Below are 18,339 nucleotides of genomic sequence, written 5' to 3'. Positions count from 1 at the left end.
CAGTGAAGAATCCTGGACTCTCAAAGAAGCCATTGAAAAATAATTGAGGCTTTCGAGATGTGTTGTTAGGTCGAATGCTGCGTATTGGGGTTAATATTTAATTGCAACAAAAGCCCTGAAGTAAAGTAAAGTTTATTATAAAGAACTATCACGTCGACACTTTACCTTCTTCGATCCACCGTTTTCTTATTCATCGGGGTTGGGCTCATCTCCCACGTTTTATTTAGTTCTAAAGCATCTAGATCTTGCTGTATAGCTTTCTTCTACATTACAGCATCGTCTGGTTTGACCACATCATCGTAACTTTGTGGAGTATCTTCTACTAAGTTTATCTCGAAGTCATGGCTCTTCGAGCCATCTCGAGGCTTTTTATCTTCATCTATTATGACTACTAAAACGTTTTCTTCTTCTGTTGGCTCATTTACCTCGTGTTTTGTATTCACAGCTTCTGCCCACAGGAAAGTCGGCAAATCTTTTTTATAAATCATAGAAGAAGCACTTTCTACTATTGTTCTATGTTCTCTCTCCGCTTTACCATTTTGTTCAAGACCATAAGGTGAACATGTGTCAACCTCCATTCCCTTTTTCTATAAGAAATCTTGAACCTGTTCGTTTGTAGTAATTCTGTTCGCAACGTCTTTTACTGCACCGTTTTCAATTACTTTAGCCACTGTCTAGAATTCACATCTCCTCGTCTGGCAATTTTAGATCTACAACTGAACTGAAAGCTCCAAAGTTTTTGGAATTGCTTGCTTTACTACTTTGTTTTTGCAATGTTTGGCAAAACGGCCTTGTTCTTTACAATTGTAACAAGTAATTTTCTTTTTATCAAACTTCTTTTCTAGTTTCTTATTAGAGGCTGCAGCTAAGGTGTGTTGTGTAGTTTCTGTTGCGTTAAGACTGGCTTCTTCATCAATCAACCTTGACGATAAATTTCAAAGAGTTTGTTTTGCTGCGTCTGCAGACAACCAAGCTTATCTAAAAGTTTTGTATTTACTTGGTAGTGTGCTTAGAATCTTTTATATGACAGCTCACCAGGGCGGTGATATACTCTATCTTTGATATATGTTGTACGATTGAGTCACTAGAGAGATGGTTTCTGCTTGGTTACACAAGCTTCGCGAAATGACCACCACTTATGGAATCATCCAGACAACACTACATACAGCTGTCTCCGTTCATTTCACTAACAACAAATACCCAAGAAGCGACACTGCTATCCAGGAAGTAACACTGATGATATCCAGGAAGGAATGGCACTTGACTAATACTTCTACACGTCACCACTGTTCACAGACACGTTGGCACTTCTCACATCACGACTATTCGTAGACTCGTCGAACTCACAACACTATCACATCACAACACTTTAGTTCCGTCGCGTTGTCCTGGATTTATAACCTATTGGGGTTGTCATTTAAATGCAAGAAAGGCCGTAAAGTAAAGTTTATTGTAAAGAACTATCACTGTAGATATACACAATTAGAACTGAAAAGACTTTGAAAACTAATGACTATGACAACTAAGGACTAAAGAGAAAAGACACTACGCAAGGGACGACTTTATGAATCGGCGAACTAAATAATGACATGAAGAACACTAAAGCGCCAGTCATTGACGAGTGACTACAATAACAACAGTGTTTCAAACCTAAATAAAAGTGAGACAATATTTCAACATTTTGTTCTAACACTGCGTATTCCGTGGACAGACAGACGTACTAACATATCTATACTGAAAGAGTATTTACAACATATCTACTATTTGCCGGCGATGAATTCCATAATATTTTGGGCGTATAATCAGCAGAAATGGTGATAACCTCGAAAAATTAATAGTCGAAGGAAAAGTAGTAGGCAGAAGAAGAGAAAGATCGTGAACTACGTGGTTGGGCCAGATAAAGGAGATAACACCAACTCGCTTCAAAGCCCACCTCAAAAGGCACTAGACCCAACTAGACCGCCAGTTACGGAGGAATAAAGGAAACTAATGCTATGAGCATGGAATCACGACTTGTCAGTTATAAGAAAACGATGCACAAGAGAGTTCATCCTCGCTATAATACTGGACAGTATCATCGTTCATGTTGTGAACCTGTTAAATACAGCAGACCAAGAGTATACCTCAATCTCTGTAGAATTTGTTTCCTTGCACAATACAAAAGAAAATGTGTGAATGTTTTTGATATTTATGTATAATAAAAAACACTTAAAGTAAGAAATAAAACTAAGAATAGAAAATCCGGGGTTTGAACTATCTTCTTAAAGTCATTTGATGTCCTTTTAACCCCAAAGCTTTGGGCATTTATAGATTAAAGTAAAACAGGTTTGTTTATTAGTATGTCTATTATACAACTGATAGCGAAATAAAACTAGATATTTCCGGGATATGTCGTGCGTCGGCTGAAATATGTTTTGACTCTATATATGTTTCTAGTAACTAATTAATTAACTAATTACTATTCGCTAAATGGCGCGTTTGGTGTAGAGTGGGGGAATCTTCCATCAAGTCCAGTAAAATCCTATGGCCTCTCTAGTCAACCTCGGGTATTTGTGGCTGCTCCTTGCAAGTAGTTTCGTCTTATCTAAATCTATGTTATGGTATCGTGCTGTGTGACAATGTGGCAATGTTCTGCGATTGCTGATTGCTCTGGTTTTCCTAATACGATGTCCCTTTCGTATTCCTTTATGCATGTTCCTTGTTGACCAAGAAGTATGGACATAATTTTCAGAACATTGCAAATGGTCCAACCGTGGTCGACATACTGCATTTTGTTGAGGACAGGCTTCTTGATACGACAATTAAAGTTCCAGTTTCCATCCAGTTTGCCCTACAGATTATTTCCCATACTTGTGCAAGAGTCTGTTTACTCCTGGCCCATTTAACGGAGAAAGACAGTCCTTTGCTATTGGCAATGCGTCCATAGCTGACTAACCCATGTCTCACCTCGATGGCGTCCTTTTTAAGTCGCCTAGTATATCTTAAACAAAAGGAAAACAGATGAAGCACACAGGTTAATTACTTACCCTAGTTTCTTCGCTGTCCATTGTTGGTCCTGGATACTGATACATCGAGGGATGATCGGAAAAGGACTTGATTGTCCTTTTCTCCCTCCATTGAATTTTATCATTGGATGCTGCCTGTTTAAATGACTTAGGATATCCTGAATCAATTATATGCCGTGTTTCTAAGTGCAGGTTTTTAAATTCACTTCTTCAAACAACTCTATATAGATGTTGGCGATAACGACCCTCCCATGGCTGCTAAGTAAGTCAATGAATATCTTCATTTGCCTGAAAACACGATGATTTTAATCAAACCTACCTTCACCAATATATCTAAGACAGAGTTATTGGAAAAATGTTTGAAAGGCAGAACTTAAAATGTCAATGAGTCCTTAAATAATGTAGTTAGGATATATGTATATTCCACAAATGATTTTTATGGCTGTAACGGGTTTTAATGATGTACACATAGAAAAATTTTAAAAGTTATTCGCAAAATTTGGACTGAAACCAGAAAATCTTTACCATATCTATGAAAATATTAAAAGACCAGTCTATAAATGACGCTCAAAAAGGGAATGGGGAAATGGCCTAAAATTAGATAGCTTTCAGGCTTTATAGTGTTATTTACTGAAAAGCTTACATTTTTAGAATACGTTAGTGAATATCTCAGACTTCATTAGAACTATCAACCAGACATATTTTGCGAATAAGATATTTATCAATACGTACATTTAACCTTGTCATACAAGCTTTTTCTATCAACAAAAACAATAACAAAAATATATGTTAAAATATATTATATACAAACAATAACAGACAAAAAATATATATCTATTTATTGAGTAAGAGAAAAAAATGTTTAAAAACTTTATTTAAAATTTAAATTCACTTCAACTTATTGCACCAGAAGTTAAATAAGATATTTTTAAAAGTGCTACAAGATATCAAAAGTAGTTTTGTTCAAGTTCAGTGCCTTTTATGAATTCAATTTTTAAATAATTTAAAATTAGCAATACCATAGAAGTAAAAATAAAATCTTAAAAATAAAAAAAATAAATTTCATTTAAAATTCGTCTAGAGTTGTGAAAATTAATATCATACAAAACTTCCTGATTTTTTTAATTTTGATTTAATCTCATTAATTTTGTTATTTTATTAACAAGGAAAAGGTATCGAAATGAAAACACGTTGACCGCGCCCAGTCTAAAAACAAGACCCACATGGTTATTGTCAAGGTAAACATATCTTTTTTATTATTTTTTTAATGTATCGATCTTTGTCCTATCTGAGTATATAAACCATCTCAACAATCCATTTTATCAGAGTTGTCTCAACTTGTATATTCAAAACAACCCAATTTAAAACAATGAAGGTAAGATCTTTTTTAATTCATAACATTAAATTAAATTAATGAATTTCTTTTTAAATAATTTTTTTCTTTCAGTGTGTAATCATTGCCTTGGTTGCCGTTTTGGCCGTAGCCTCTGCAGGATTAGCCCCATTGGCTTATAGTACTCACTATGCTGCCCCATTAGCTTATTCAACTCCATATGCTTACCCATATGCCTATAATGTAGCTCCAGTTGTAGCTCCTGCTGTAGCTGTTGCTCCATCTGGGTAAGTTTACCGAGAAATTTTAATGTAGAGGGTTGTAACAAGATGATATTTCTAGATACGTTGCTGCTACTCGTGGATCTTTACACGTTGCTCCATTGCCAGAGGGTCCATTTGCTTCCAGCCAACATATCAACACTGCCCCAGCTCCAGGAACATTCTAATTTGTTTTAAATCTTAATTAATAAAATCGCAAAAACCAAAAGAAAATTGTTTTATTATTGAATTTATCTAAAATATTTAATTAAAGCATAAGGGTTTATTTAATCCATGATCGACCAGTTTTTGATAATTAAAACAATAATAAATCTAAAACCAGTAAAAACTACAATTTGATTAATTATTTTAATTAAAATATTTAAGGTAAGGTTGGGTATTAAAAAGTTTACACGACATAAATATTATTTTAATAATTAAAACGCTTTGAAGAATAGTGTCGTAAACGAATCTTCTCCGTACAAAGTAGACTTGGTTTTCAAGAGTTATGTATCACTTCTAATGATTTATGTCTAAAAGAATTTCCATGAGATTCGGCTATAAATAAAATAACAATAATGATAAATTGAATCATCCAAAGCGTTGTTTATTACAATACAAAGTTTTAAGTTATCTTGAATACGACGAACGATTAAAAAGAAATATTCTGTTTATAGAAATTTTTGTATGACATATTTACACCAGAATAACCAAAAAAGCAAGTATGAAAAAGATAATTTTCTCTGAAGAAAAAAAGATTATGGCAATAAACTGAAAAGAGTTCAAAACTACTGATATCAATAAATAATCAAATATTGTGAAGTTACACTCGTAACATTGTCACGCCTGCAAAGACTTCTTTACCTTTCCGTACATGTGAATTAACTACCTATTTAAAATTTATATAATTAGCAATAAACCACTAAGTTTGTGTTACTCTATGAATACTGAAGATGAAAGTCATGACGCTTATAGATCTGTGCATTTCTTTTCAGCCTCTGAGGTCTTCGAATTTGTAGTAAAAGAGTTAACCTTGAATTATGGTTACTTCAGTTGAAATCCTTGGATAAATTTCGAAGTTTGAAGAATCTAGAGCGATCTTTACTTTATAAATAGAATTTCTGAACTTCCTGCCTTTTGAAAATAATCTCATGTGTGTAACTTGCCGAGAAATATATATAATAATTATAACAAAGGGCCTCAGCTTACAATAAGATGTTTTCTTCATTCTATACATCTATGCCAATAAGTTTATTACAATGTGATTTATTATTCACTCACAATCAGACCCGATCTGGGATTGAATTGAAAAGGAGATGGCCGTAATCGACTTACTTTGTGGTCACAAAGTTCATAAACTTTTTTGTTAGATGATTTTTGGCGAGTGTATATAATTCGGTTTTTATCATGTTTGTAAGGTAAGTAATATTTTATGTTTATAAATATTCAACCCTTAGCCATACTAAGCTAGGCTTTTTCCTTTAGCCTTACGTGATAAGATTCATTGTCCACAATTATTAAACTTGGCGTATCTAATTTAGTTCATTAGTGGTAATCGTGGCAATCTGCTGATTTTGACGTTGAAGAAAATAACAAATCTGCGCCCTTTATAAATTATACAAATTGCAATTAAAACTCTTTTTTTCTAGGCTTACCTTCTTCTTTCAGCAATGATTTTTTTAACAAACTTTAGATTGCATCATGCCAGCTTTTCAGTGGAGATCTTAAAAAAATGTAAGTTTCGTCAAGATAAACTGTCTTTCCTCCATATTATTTTCGAGATGTTTTCACAAAAATATTGCTTTTAATGAGCCTCATAACACGAGACTGTACCAGCAAACCTTTTCGTTGATCATTTCGTGGTAAGTAAATCCTATGGTTGATGGTAGCCGTTACAGATTCATTGGAGAAAACTTAAACATCCCATCGTCACGTAATCTTTAAGAAGGGTGCTCGTAACAGGCACATTATAAAAATAAATGTATGATAAACCTGTACTACATTTCTGGTGGTAATAATATATTTCTCGACTTACAGCATTCTTTACAAAATCATCGACATCAACTGATTCTATTTTTTGGTCGATAAACCATGTTATGCCGTGATGATATTAAAGAGTCTTTGTTTTCTGCGTCTTTACACCGTGTCTTCGTATGGTACACAGTTGCTTATTATTATTATACATTTTGACCTTAAAGATCAAATAAATCGAAAATACTATACTGAAGAACAAAGTCTCACTTATTGGTGAGATTAAGATTACAAAATTAATTTAGGATAAATAAATGCCCTAAAAACAATTAATTGAACAATATTCTATCTAAATAGTTTAGATTATTTTTTTAATATTTAAGTGATTTTTTACCGCACCCAACCTAAAAACAAAGACCCACATTTATTGTCAAGGTAAACATATTTTTTTCCAATTTTTTTTAAGTTATCGATCTTTGTCCTATCGGAGTATATAAACGGTCTAAACTGATCATTTTATCAGAGTTGTCTCAACTTGCAAATATAAAACAATCCAACTTAAACCATGAAGGTAAGAAAATTTTAATTTTTAATTTAAATTAAATAAATCATGAAAAATATGATTTCAGTGTGTAATCATTGCCTTGGTTGCCGTATTGGCCGTAGCCTCTGCAGGATTAGCTCCTTTGGCTTACAGCACTCATTATGCTGCTCCATTAGCTTATTCAACACCATATAGTTACCCATATGCCTATAATGTGGCTCCAGTTGTAGCACCTGCTGTTTCTGTTGCTCCATCTGGGTAAGTTTACAGAGGAATTTTAATATAGAGGGTTGTAACAAGATGATATTTCTAGATACGTTGCTGCTACTCGTGGATCCTTACATGTTGCTCCATTACCAGAAGGTCCATTCGCTTCCAGCCAACATATCAATACCGCCCCAGCACCAGGAACATTTTAATTTCTCTTAAGTCTTAAGCAATAAAATAACAAAAACCAAACAAAAATGTGTCTTATTTTTATTTTTATCTACAACTATTGAATTATCTATTCGTTATACAATTGATTTTTGACGGGTAATGACACTCATTACCCATGACAGACAAAGTGTTGAATAATGAGGCCATTATTCCACACTTCTGACACTGCCTACTAATCAAAAAATAAAATATTAACAGAAATGACAGCTTTCTTATATTGAGGTTATGTCTGAAATGTCTATCAAGTTTATTTTTTTTTCGTTTTTTTGATTTTTTTTTCAAAATTAAATAGTTGTAGATAAAGTATAGTATTCAACTTGCGTATAATGGATGTTACCCACTCAGATTACAACACTCGCTCGCTTCGCTCGCTCGTGTTGCAACTTCTTCTTCGTGGGTAACAGCCGCCATTATACGCTTGTTGAATAATATACTATTATATTATTATATAAAAAAAGGTATAAAACTGCAAATTTTCAACAAAATTCCATAAAGTTTAGTAGTTTTATATACAAAATTTTTAATTATTAATACTCCGAATATTTTGGCTACCCAAACTAACTAATGAGGAATTATTACGAAATTAAACAACAAAAATAACAATGAATCGGGCATACACAACGAAAAGCATGAAACAATATAACAAGACAATCCCTTGAATATTGTATTATAGAGAAGAGGAAACAAAACTTAATTAGACGGGTATATTATGGAACTAAGTAAATATAAAAGCAAACAATAGAAGACAACGAAAGCAACTGAGAGCAAAAATCACAGGATTAGATAGATCTTGAACTAAACTAAAAAACGTAAACACGCAAACATAGGGTTGGCCACTGCCAAAACAAGAAATGAAATGCCGATCGCCACCTGAAATTACTTGTAAGAGCTACGAGAATAATAATAAAAAGAAAGATGGGTAATTGCACATAGTTCTTTCTATAAACTTTAATTTTATTCTCAGTCCACTAACGACTGATCTTCTACTAGACCTAAAAGTTGATAAACTTAAAGCTAAACAATTTAAAATGTTGATGAATCAATGCGAACCAAATTCGATAATATACTGTTTCGATTTCCTGAAGGTTCAGAATTTACGCAAATTGGCTACTATTACAAAAGATTCACATTTTTGTGTATGGACTAAACACAAAATAAAAATTGTTATATTCTACTTATGCTGATATTTTGGTTAAATAAAGTGCTAAAAAATATTTGTGATTGATAACATACAGTGTGAAGATCCATTAGTATTTGCTTGCAGAAAATATTTGGCCGTGTATTTGGCTTCGAAGTGACTATAAGAAAATTTACAAGCTATTTGAAACTTTGCATTAGGAAATTATTGGAGGATGATTATTAAAAAAAACCAAGGCATGGTAAATACCATGGTAAATTTTAGTCACTACTAAAAAAAAATACAAAGAAAGAAGTAGTAGTGAATTCTGAAGTGTTCTATAGAAATAAAGATCTATTAATAATCCTTAACGAAATTGTTGAAAACCCGAAATTAATAATAAATTAATAAATCCATTCGGAAATGTGTGGACCATAGATTCGAACTTAAGATGGAATTTTGGGTTATAAGATCAGCTTATTGACAATGTTAGTCGTCCTGTAGAAGAAGAGAACTACAACTGTCTTCAGAAAAATACAAAACATCAAACTAATAAGTAATTTTCAAGAATTTCTTCATAAAATTGTTTATAATCGTCTTCTACCCATTGAAGCAATGTTTTGATATTTTTAAGTTTTGTTTCTAAAATTGGTAAGTTATCATTGCAAACTTTTTGTTTTGGCAATTGTATCTGGATATTCTTTGCTCTCTTCTGGGATGAGTCAGCTTAAAGGTGTTCCACATGAATCCATTAATATATTCCGTGACCTTAACAACGCCAGGGTTTGTTGCTTCATGAACAAAGTGGTGAAATTTTGACACTGAAAATGGAATTCATTTCATTCATTCGTTTTTGGCATCCATCAAATGTATAGACATCATAAACTCGGTCAACTTTCCGTAAGCTTAACCACTTAATGCGAGGGTTTTTTTCGGGATAGCGCAAATCGGAACGCATTTGATGTGCGAGAAGGTCTCGTTCGAGATGTTTAAGTGGTTAATCACTCCAAAATCTCTGTCACAAAGGGTAATACTGCTGCACCTTCTGAAACCTTCCACTTTTAGTTAAGACCACGCATACTCTTATTATGCAGTGATTCTTGTTTTGCCCTGAACAATTATCAGAAAACAATAGGAGTTCTTGTACATCAAAAGAAACATACTTTTCTATCCCCATACTCCAGTATGAATCATTAGGGTCTTTTGCAGCTACACCCTCATAGTAAATATAAAAAAATGATTTGTTTGTCTTCAAGTCGTGAATGCAGAACACACTTATACTTAATTAAGATAGGTAAAAGAAATGTTGTACAGGGATCTGTGGCAGTTGTAGATTCTGCATGTAATCAAATGCAACAGCTGCAAGATCTCGTCGTTCGTTACATTTTTCTGCAGTCGTTTTACACAACAGCGGCTATTAAATCCATGAATGATGATGAATGGTCTGGTCATCATTTCTAATAACCTTCGTATCCAGAAAAGGTATATATGAGTTAACCTCGGTCTCAGCAGTAAACTGTAAATGTGGATCAAAACCATTAAATACGTCAAGAACACTGTCAATCTGGGCTGAGGAAACCGCACAGATAATATCATCTACATACTTAAAGATGAAGGGAAAAGTAAAGTTGAGTAAAGGAACGCACTCATCCAAAAGATGATTTGATTTTTTTATCAAAAATAAAATGACATGATTCAAACAAAAACACTATCAATTCGACGAACAGCTCTTTGTCAATAGATGTTGTCATTTCCAACAAGTCCCACTTAGTAGTGATAAGTTTTTTTACCAACTCTAAGGGAATGTTAGTGAATAATGAAACCACGTCAAGTGAAATCAATACATAACCACGTGGTAACTTAAAATCCTTTATTTTATCAATAAACGTAAACGTGCCTTGATGTTATAGGTGGTTCTTTCACTGGAGGCCTGACTCAAAATTTTAGCTAAGAATTTAGACAGTTGATATGTAGGTGAACCAACAAAAGAAATAATAGGGCGCAAGGGACAGTCAGGTTTGTGAATTTTCGGAAGTCCATAGTATCTGGGTGCTACACCATTATGACAAATTAATCTTATATAAGTGTTTTTGTCAATGTACTCCCTTTCTAGCAGTAACTTAGAGAATTGATTATTTCTATTGTGTATGGTGGAGGTAGGATCCTTACTTAAAATTGTATATGTGGACTGATTGCCAAATAAACTAATAGATTTTTGTATGTATGTGTGATTCATTCATACAAATAGTAATTTGATAGAGGGTCATCTCTATCCTTCCTCAGAAATGCTTTAGTTGATAAAAATGCCTTTTTTATTAAAGACTGAAAGCGTTCTAGCTGTGATCTTCCTTGTAAAAAATTAGTGATAACATTGGTGCACCGTGCGCTTTACATTTTATTCGCATTTAGGGGACAAAAAATTCTTTACAATTTCGGGAACCTCAACATTACTTCTATTAATAGACCACCTGTCATTATTTTTACATACATTGTTGAAGTTAAACCCCTCTTGCAGTTTCTTAAACTTCTTTATATTTAATTTCTTTGTATTGTTAAAAATCTTCGTGTATGACAAGTTTAATCTTTGATCGAAATCGTTGAACAGGTCTAACAGTAAACTATCTACAAGCCTATCTATGTTCTATTTGCTTAATTGTTAATCTTTTTTAAATCATAAAAGGTAATATCGATTTCAAAATTAATTACTTTTACCGCCAAACCATCATTAAATTCACGAATCCTTCCAGTGATTACACCTCTGGCGCCAAACATCAAAGAATTAACGCTTTACATGCCGTTCTTGACGTGTGTGGGTATTAATCCATGTCGTCGACACTTGAGTAAGAAATGTTTTCTATTATGTAGCTTGGCTAACCTGGTGTTAAGGTTCATTCTTGTCTTCAATAACTGAACAGCGTGATGTCTATAGGACGTCTTGATGTTATCCGAAAAACCCATTGGAAAATACGTGGAAAAGAATCTTGGTCGTTACAATAGAGTAAATGTGGAAATCCTGGGAATCGACCATCCCAGGAAGAAGGCCATCCTCCTTCGTTATTAGGTTTAGGATCCACAACAAAAGTTACCTGACAATGAATAACTGTTTGTGTTAGATTTGTAATATACAAAATACAGTTTATCTCATTGTGCCTTATTTTGTTCACTACATTTTGTTGAATCAACCAATTCTTGCATCGCAACCAATAACAACCATTATTGTCCAATAGAACCGTATCAAAATTTATCTTGCTCAGTCCAAGTGTTCTAGCAAAAGCAAAGATCTTGCCTTACAAAACACGATGTAGATCTTCAAGTTATGCTGTAAACGTCGAGTAGTTGTTACTCTCTTCTTTTGCTAATATAAATTTACGTTATAAATATCATAACATATGAAAATATGAAACCACTTCCAAGAAACTGTTTTATATAGTTTTATTGTGTTATTTGTGGTTAAGTCAACTTTTTTAAGCGTAATAAGCACTTACCTATAAATCCAATTTCAAATACTATTTAAAAAATACATAGTGTTTTTTATAGTCACTTTATGATTGCGTGCCTAACATGCGAAAAATGAAACACGAAAACAACGCAAAAACGAAAATAACTTTAAAAGATACAACAAAGCCATAAACCGATAGAAAAAAACGAAAAATAAAAAAAAGTTGGAAAAGCGTTACACAACCCCTAAAAGTGAAGTGCTAAGCGTTTGGTCAATACTGCAGAGATCCTTTAATTGCAATGTAGTATTCGTCGCCAACACATTCCCTTTCGATTTTGCAACGCGGTAAACTCCGTTACATCCGGTTTCGAAAACCATGGCCGTCTCCCCCAAGCACCAAACTGAGTCAGTTTTAATTGGATTTTTAGTTGAACGACACACCAATTACGATTTCAGTTATATAATCTTATTAGAAATTATAAAAACCATTTTATTAATTGGATTTTTCCACAAAGAATTTTTCTTAAAATCAGATTTTTCTTCAAATGAAAACAAATTCTTGGAGGTTCATCGTACCTAAATAATAAAGGAGTTATTTATTCGTTTTTCGCCGAAAAAAAGAAACAAGTTGGGGGCGTCACCCACCCTCTTTCATTCGCGTTGAAACGGGGTGACTTTTGACAACCATATCATGCTACGTTACAGTTTTAGCTTTGTTACGTTCTAGACTGCGTGAACTCAACACGTTATCTACTAAATATTAACAAAAAAGCAGCATTAAAGAACAGTTTTAATTAAAATTGATAAATTTTCCAAGAAATATTTAATAATTTGTAATGGATATGAACGAAGAAGGTTTTTGGGAAACATTGCATCTTTTGATTGAGTATAAAAAGACTGGAAGAGACGTCCGCGATGAAGTGGATGATTGGGTAAATAAAGTTATAGCTAGAAAAAAAGGTTTGAATGAAATTTTAGAAGATGAGGAAATTTCAATTGGAAGTAATGGAACTTTTCGATCGGAGTTTTCTAGGCAAGAAGAAATCAAAAAATTTCAAAAAGATGTTAACTTACCGCCGATTGTTTGCAAGTAAGTAAAAGTACTCTATAGGCCTCTAGGTGTTTTAATAGTAACTCAATGAAGACGATTTCTGTTATAAAATCGACCAGAACACTTTTTGTTGTTACTTGTATGTTTGATCTATTCGATACTAGATGTCTAAAAAGTAAAATCGATTGATTTAAAATTTAATGCGATTATTTTAAATTATTAAAATTAAAATGAGATCTTAATAAACAAATTTAAATTTTATTGGACGTTTATAACGTTCTTCGGATTAAAACGAAAATTTATTATCCAAGTTTAAAATGGATATACAATCGTAAAATTTTAAGAGGTTTCGGTACAAGGACACCTGTTCAACTTCATTTTATTCGCAACGTGCTCAACTCACGCTTTTCCCTGAATAATCCACTAAAAACAAGAATACAAATAAATTAAAAGCGAATTTAGCACGTGACCTAACTAACTACTTTTGAATTAAATGGATATCTATTTTAAAATTGTCAAATACACTCCATTTTATTTGAAATATCATTGAATGATGTTGGATTGTACTTTATAATTAACATGAAATTTGCTTGCGCAAGATAAATATTCCAAATTAAATTGTTCAGTGAAACGTGTGACATCGGAGGCGTTAAAATGAAAGGGCTGGTTCGCTAAATTCGATCATTTCCGAAAAACTGGGAAATAAATTATCGGGTGTACTAGTGAAAGAGGAATTGTGGGGGTGTTACTCCATTCATACGGGGGGATGAATATGTCCCAGAGATTTCCTGGAAAACCCTAACCATTAGACTGGTTCGCATTAGATTGTGTTCACGGTGAAAGACGTAATGCGGTCCCATTTATTTTAGTTTGTGGTCGTAATGAACTTAATAGAATTTGTACCAGCAAAACCCAACTTATACAATATCAACAACTTTCTGTGTATTCTAGGGTGCTATAAATTTCTTGAAGTTATTAAACACAAGCTTATGACATGAATTTAAATAATGTAGTTGTGATGTATTTTATTTGAGTTACTTTTGAGTATATTCAAATTAAAGACTTTAACTTGTTATAATTAACAAACATCTTTATTCGAGCGAAGTCAACTCAGAACTGAGTTAAAACAGGTTTACAAAACGTTTTTAAAAAAAAATACACTACATTATCTTCCCTAAAAAAAAAAAAATAAACATAAACTATTATTCATAACATAATCTATCCACAGGTTTGATCATGCGCTTCGGACGGTTAATAACTAAACTTTCTGCGCTTTCGTTGTTGCATGAATTTTCGCTACTAGGATCTTTAGACTGATTATTATTATTTGAACTTCCAGAACTATCAAAAGGAATACGTGATTCAACAAAAGTAAATTTTCTTATTTGTCTTGGATCTCTTTTCCACTTCTTCTGTAATTCTGGAATTTCAACTAGATACGTACGATTTCCTATTACTTTAACGATCTTTCCTTTAATAAAAACTGGCTTATTTACAATTGCGTAATTCTTAACTAATACAATTTCATCGATTTCAAACTTTATATAATTCTTTCCCTTACTATATTTTACTTGTTTTTCTTTGATTCTTTTTACCTTTTCAGCTACATCATTAATATCTTTATTACAAAACTCGTTTTCATTATTGGTAAAAGGTAAAAAAGAAGAAAATCTTGTTCTTAACGAACGACCAAACATTAAAATTGCTGGACTAACTCCAGTAGTACAATGCGGAGTATTACGGTAATCAAATAGAAACCGACTCAAAAGGCAGTTTAAATCACCATTAGTTTTATTTAAAAGTGATTTTTTTAATACATTTTTAACTGTTTTGACTACATTTTCAGCAGCACCATTAGACGATGGGTGATAGGGTGGACTAGTAAGGTGTTTTATATTATTTTTCTTTAAAAACATTTCAAATTCATCAGATACTAATAATCTGCCATTATCCGAAGCCAAAGTTAAGGGCAATCCAAACCGTGAAAATAACGATCTCAATACATTAATTGTTAAAGTCGAAGCGATATTTGACATTGGAAAAATTTCTAACCATTTAGTGTAAGCGTCAACAACTACAAAATAATACTTTTTATTAAATTATACAGTCCGTAAAGTAGCGGATATAGATAAAATCATTATAAATGATTTATGGAAAAATCCCTGAAGTAGTAGATCCCTGGTGTAGATTTTAAATTTCTTACCGCCATTTTTTTTAGTACAGTCAATATTAATATTATTTTATCTACAACTATTGAATTATCTATTCGTTATACAATTGATTTTTGACGGGTAATGACACTCATTACCCATGACAGACAAAGTGTTGAATAATGAGGCCATTATTCCACACTTCTGACACTGCCTACTAATCAAAAAACAAAATATTAACAGAAATGACAGCTTTCTTATATTGAGGTTATGTCTGAAATGTCTATCAAGTTTATTTTTTTTTCGTTTTTTTGATTTTTTTTTCAAAATTAAATAGTTGTAGATAAAGTATAGTATTCAACTTGCGTATAATGGATGTTACCCACTCAGATTACAACACTCGCTCGCTTCGCTCGCTCGTGTTGCAACTTCTTCTTCGTGGGTAACAGCCGCCATTATACGCTTGTTGAATAATATACTATTATCTACGACTGCTCTATGACTGCGTGCAGTCATCATTACCGCACTCATTTGAGGTGATTTGAGTTACGTAATGAAGTTCATTACCGCACTGGTTTCATTACGTAACGCATTTTTAGCCTAATCAGAACAGACTTAATTTATTGAAACGAGCAACAATACAAAAGAAAAAGTGCTATCTACTTACAGAGAAACAATACTATTTATTACAAACATTAATTGTTATGTTTTTACATTTCGAAACACTTATTCCAGATGAGTAAACATGTTGTTGAAACTGACAATTCAAAATTGTCAACAATCATTTCAAAATATATTTGTAAATGTCAAATAGACTTGTTTAAAGAAATTGATTTTTTAGTAATTTTAAACAGCGGTAGATAAAATGCTGTATATCACACGTGGACTAGAGCGTAATTACAGTACTTGTGTGGCACGACTCGGTCTACGACCTCGTCGTGCAATTCTTCACACTCGTACAGTAATTATGTTTGTAGCCCACTTGTAATATAAATAACTATTAAAAGAAAAAATTATGTAATGATACTTTGGTGATAATTTATTAATTTATCGTCTAGACCTGGTTTCGGGCCCTGCCCTTCATCAGTAGATTAGACCCTACAAAGTACAACAATATAAGATAGTAACATTAAACAAAATTAAGGTTAAAGTAGCATTATAAGTAATGTATATAAAAAAAACTTAAAAACTAAACTCACGTCAACATTAAAACTTTGCAAAACATAATATATGTATACAATATTCACATTAAGATATCAGCAAACAAAGGTTCTTAACTAGTTAATTGGAATGAATTTGATATTATTAAAAGAAAACTGTTGTTAAACATTGAATTTATAAATCAAGTCTCGATATTAGAGATTAAATTCAAGTTCAGAGTGACAAGATGAATTGTGGGTAAAGTAGATAACTATTGTTACAGTTAGAAACACAGTATAAATTTGAATTTAAATGAACAAAACAAAAACAAGACAAAAAGTAATTAGTAATAAAATCCAAAAATTACACAGGGGAACAAAACAATATTTTTTTTCTGCGGCCTAATTTTATGGAGCCAATTTAAATGCACATCATTATGAAGTTCTTATGCTATAAATTAGATTGTTTGAATTGACTCTAGTTTTCGTGATAAACCGATCTATATAAAATGAAAAGACAGCTTTACATAATTTACCATAAATCGACAATTAGTTGTCTGATTGGGAAAAATATAATATCAAGCTCACCCTAAGATGGCCATTGACGTATAGGACTACAGCCTTCACATTCACTTTCACTATTTTTTTCGTTTTTAATATTATCTAACATTTCATAAAATTACAAGTAAACACCTATATTGGTAAATCTTTACTAAGCAACATTGGTGGTATAGCAGAGTGTTACACATCTGGGATCGCATACGCGTTTTTTATTTATTGCTCTTTTCCTCGTCAACTTGTTTTCATTGTATAAATTGTGGAACTGGTATTTTTATTAAAATAACAAAACCCTCGAAATATCAAATAGCCTTAAAATTTTAACATTGTTTTTTTTTATCACTATTCAGTGTAGTTTACTCATTCTTATGTCATTTTTATTGTCATCTTGACGTAGTTGTTGAAAATAAAAAAGTATGAGTGGATCATCACGCAAGTCCTGTGTTAATAATCCCGATCATTTCTGCTATATATGTGGTAAATACTGTCAGGAAAAGCAACGAAGGAATATAAACGATTTCGTGAAACAAGCCTATCAGGCATATTTTGGAAAACACCTTGGACAGCAAGATAAATGTTGGGTTCCGCATAAAGTTTGTAAAACTTGTGTGGAGTCATCAGATACTGGACACAAGGAGGTCGAAAAGGGCTGCCATTTGGAATACCGATGACTTGGAGAGAGCCAAGAAACCACTTTGATGACTGCTATTTTTGCGCTGTAAATGTAAAGGGTATGAATCGGTATAAAAAGCGTTCATGGATTTACCCAGATGTACAACAATCAGCTAAGCCACCAACGTTGCATAGTAAAGATTTACCAACACAGGAATTTACTTCTTTACCCGGCGATTGTTATGATGATGTTGAAATGTTAGACGTTAGCAGTAGCAGTGAACACAGCAGTGAAAGTGAATTCGAAGAAAGTAGTCCTACACGAAAAGGGTTTTCTCAGAGTGAGCTAAACGACTTGATTCGAGATTTAAATTTATCGAAGAAATCAGCTGAGCTTCTTGCGTCAAGACTGAAAGAAAAACATTGCCTTCATCCTGGCGTGTCAATAACAAGTTATCGAACTAGAGAGCGCGATATTCTTCCTTATTTCACAAATTTGAATGATATCGTATATTGTAATGACATTTCTGGGCTTTTAAATTTAATAGGCCCTCCAGAATATCAACCACAAGACTGGCGACTATTCATAGATAGTTCTAAAAGAAGTTTGAAATGTGTGTTACTGCATAACAGAAACGTGTTAGCATCAATCCTAATAGGTCATTCCACTATACTTAAGGAAGAATATAAAAACATCAAGCTTGTTTTAGAAGAAATTTCAT

General features: G+C 32.6%; 3 protein-coding genes and 1 long non-coding RNA gene across 4 annotated transcripts in view; all 4 read left to right on the top strand.

Moving 5' to 3' along the window:
* The first annotated feature begins 4,298 nt into the window (after positions 1-4,298).
* LOC139430041 (adult cuticle protein 1-like) lies at positions 4,299-4,832 on the top strand. The gene is made up of 3 exons (XM_071196629.1): positions 4,299-4,380; positions 4,453-4,625; positions 4,681-4,832. The coding sequence occupies exons 1-3, from the start codon at positions 4,375-4,377 to the stop codon at positions 4,784-4,786; spliced, it is 285 nt and encodes a 94-aa protein (XP_071052730.1). The 5' UTR covers positions 4,299-4,374; the 3' UTR covers positions 4,787-4,832.
* Positions 4,833-7,058: 2,226 nt separating this feature from the next.
* LOC111422692 (adult cuticle protein 1-like) lies at positions 7,059-7,578 on the top strand. Its single transcript, XM_023055910.2, has 3 exons — positions 7,059-7,140; positions 7,199-7,371; positions 7,427-7,578. Exons 1-3 carry the CDS (start codon positions 7,135-7,137, stop codon positions 7,530-7,532), a joined length of 285 nt encoding a protein of 94 aa, XP_022911678.2. The 5' UTR covers positions 7,059-7,134; the 3' UTR covers positions 7,533-7,578.
* Positions 7,579-10,404: 2,826 nt separating this feature from the next.
* Positions 10,405-10,888, top strand: LOC139429917 (uncharacterized). Its single transcript, XR_011640512.1, has 2 exons — positions 10,405-10,523; positions 10,579-10,888. It is a non-coding gene; the product is annotated as an uncharacterized lncRNA (long non-coding RNA).
* A 2,055-nt stretch (positions 10,889-12,943) lies between these two features.
* Positions 12,944-18,339, top strand: part of LOC111422698 (uncharacterized) — a 44,104-nt gene continuing 38,708 nt past the window's right edge. The window contains exon 1 of the mRNA XM_071196525.1: positions 12,944-13,197. Coding sequence (XP_071052626.1) covers positions 12,944-13,197 — 254 coding nt within the window. The remainder of the gene's footprint in view (positions 13,198-18,339) is intronic.

This window comes from Onthophagus taurus, chromosome 6 (assembly GCF_036711975.1).
Source record: "Onthophagus taurus isolate NC chromosome 6, IU_Otau_3.0, whole genome shotgun sequence".
In the NCBI taxonomy this organism is placed as follows: domain Eukaryota; kingdom Metazoa; phylum Arthropoda; class Insecta; order Coleoptera; family Scarabaeidae; genus Onthophagus; species Onthophagus taurus.
This window is presented reverse-complemented; position numbering and strand designations above follow the sequence as displayed.

Excerpts from the sequence above, each read along its gene's own strand:
- LOC139430041 (XM_071196629.1), top strand. Across the intron at positions 4,626-4,680 it reads GTAGCTGTTGCTCCATCTGG|ATACGTTGCTGCTACTCGTG; the intron begins GTAAGTTTACCG and ends TGATATTTCTAG.
- LOC111422692 (XM_023055910.2), top strand. Across the intron at positions 7,372-7,426 it reads GTTTCTGTTGCTCCATCTGG|ATACGTTGCTGCTACTCGTG; the intron begins GTAAGTTTACAG and ends TGATATTTCTAG.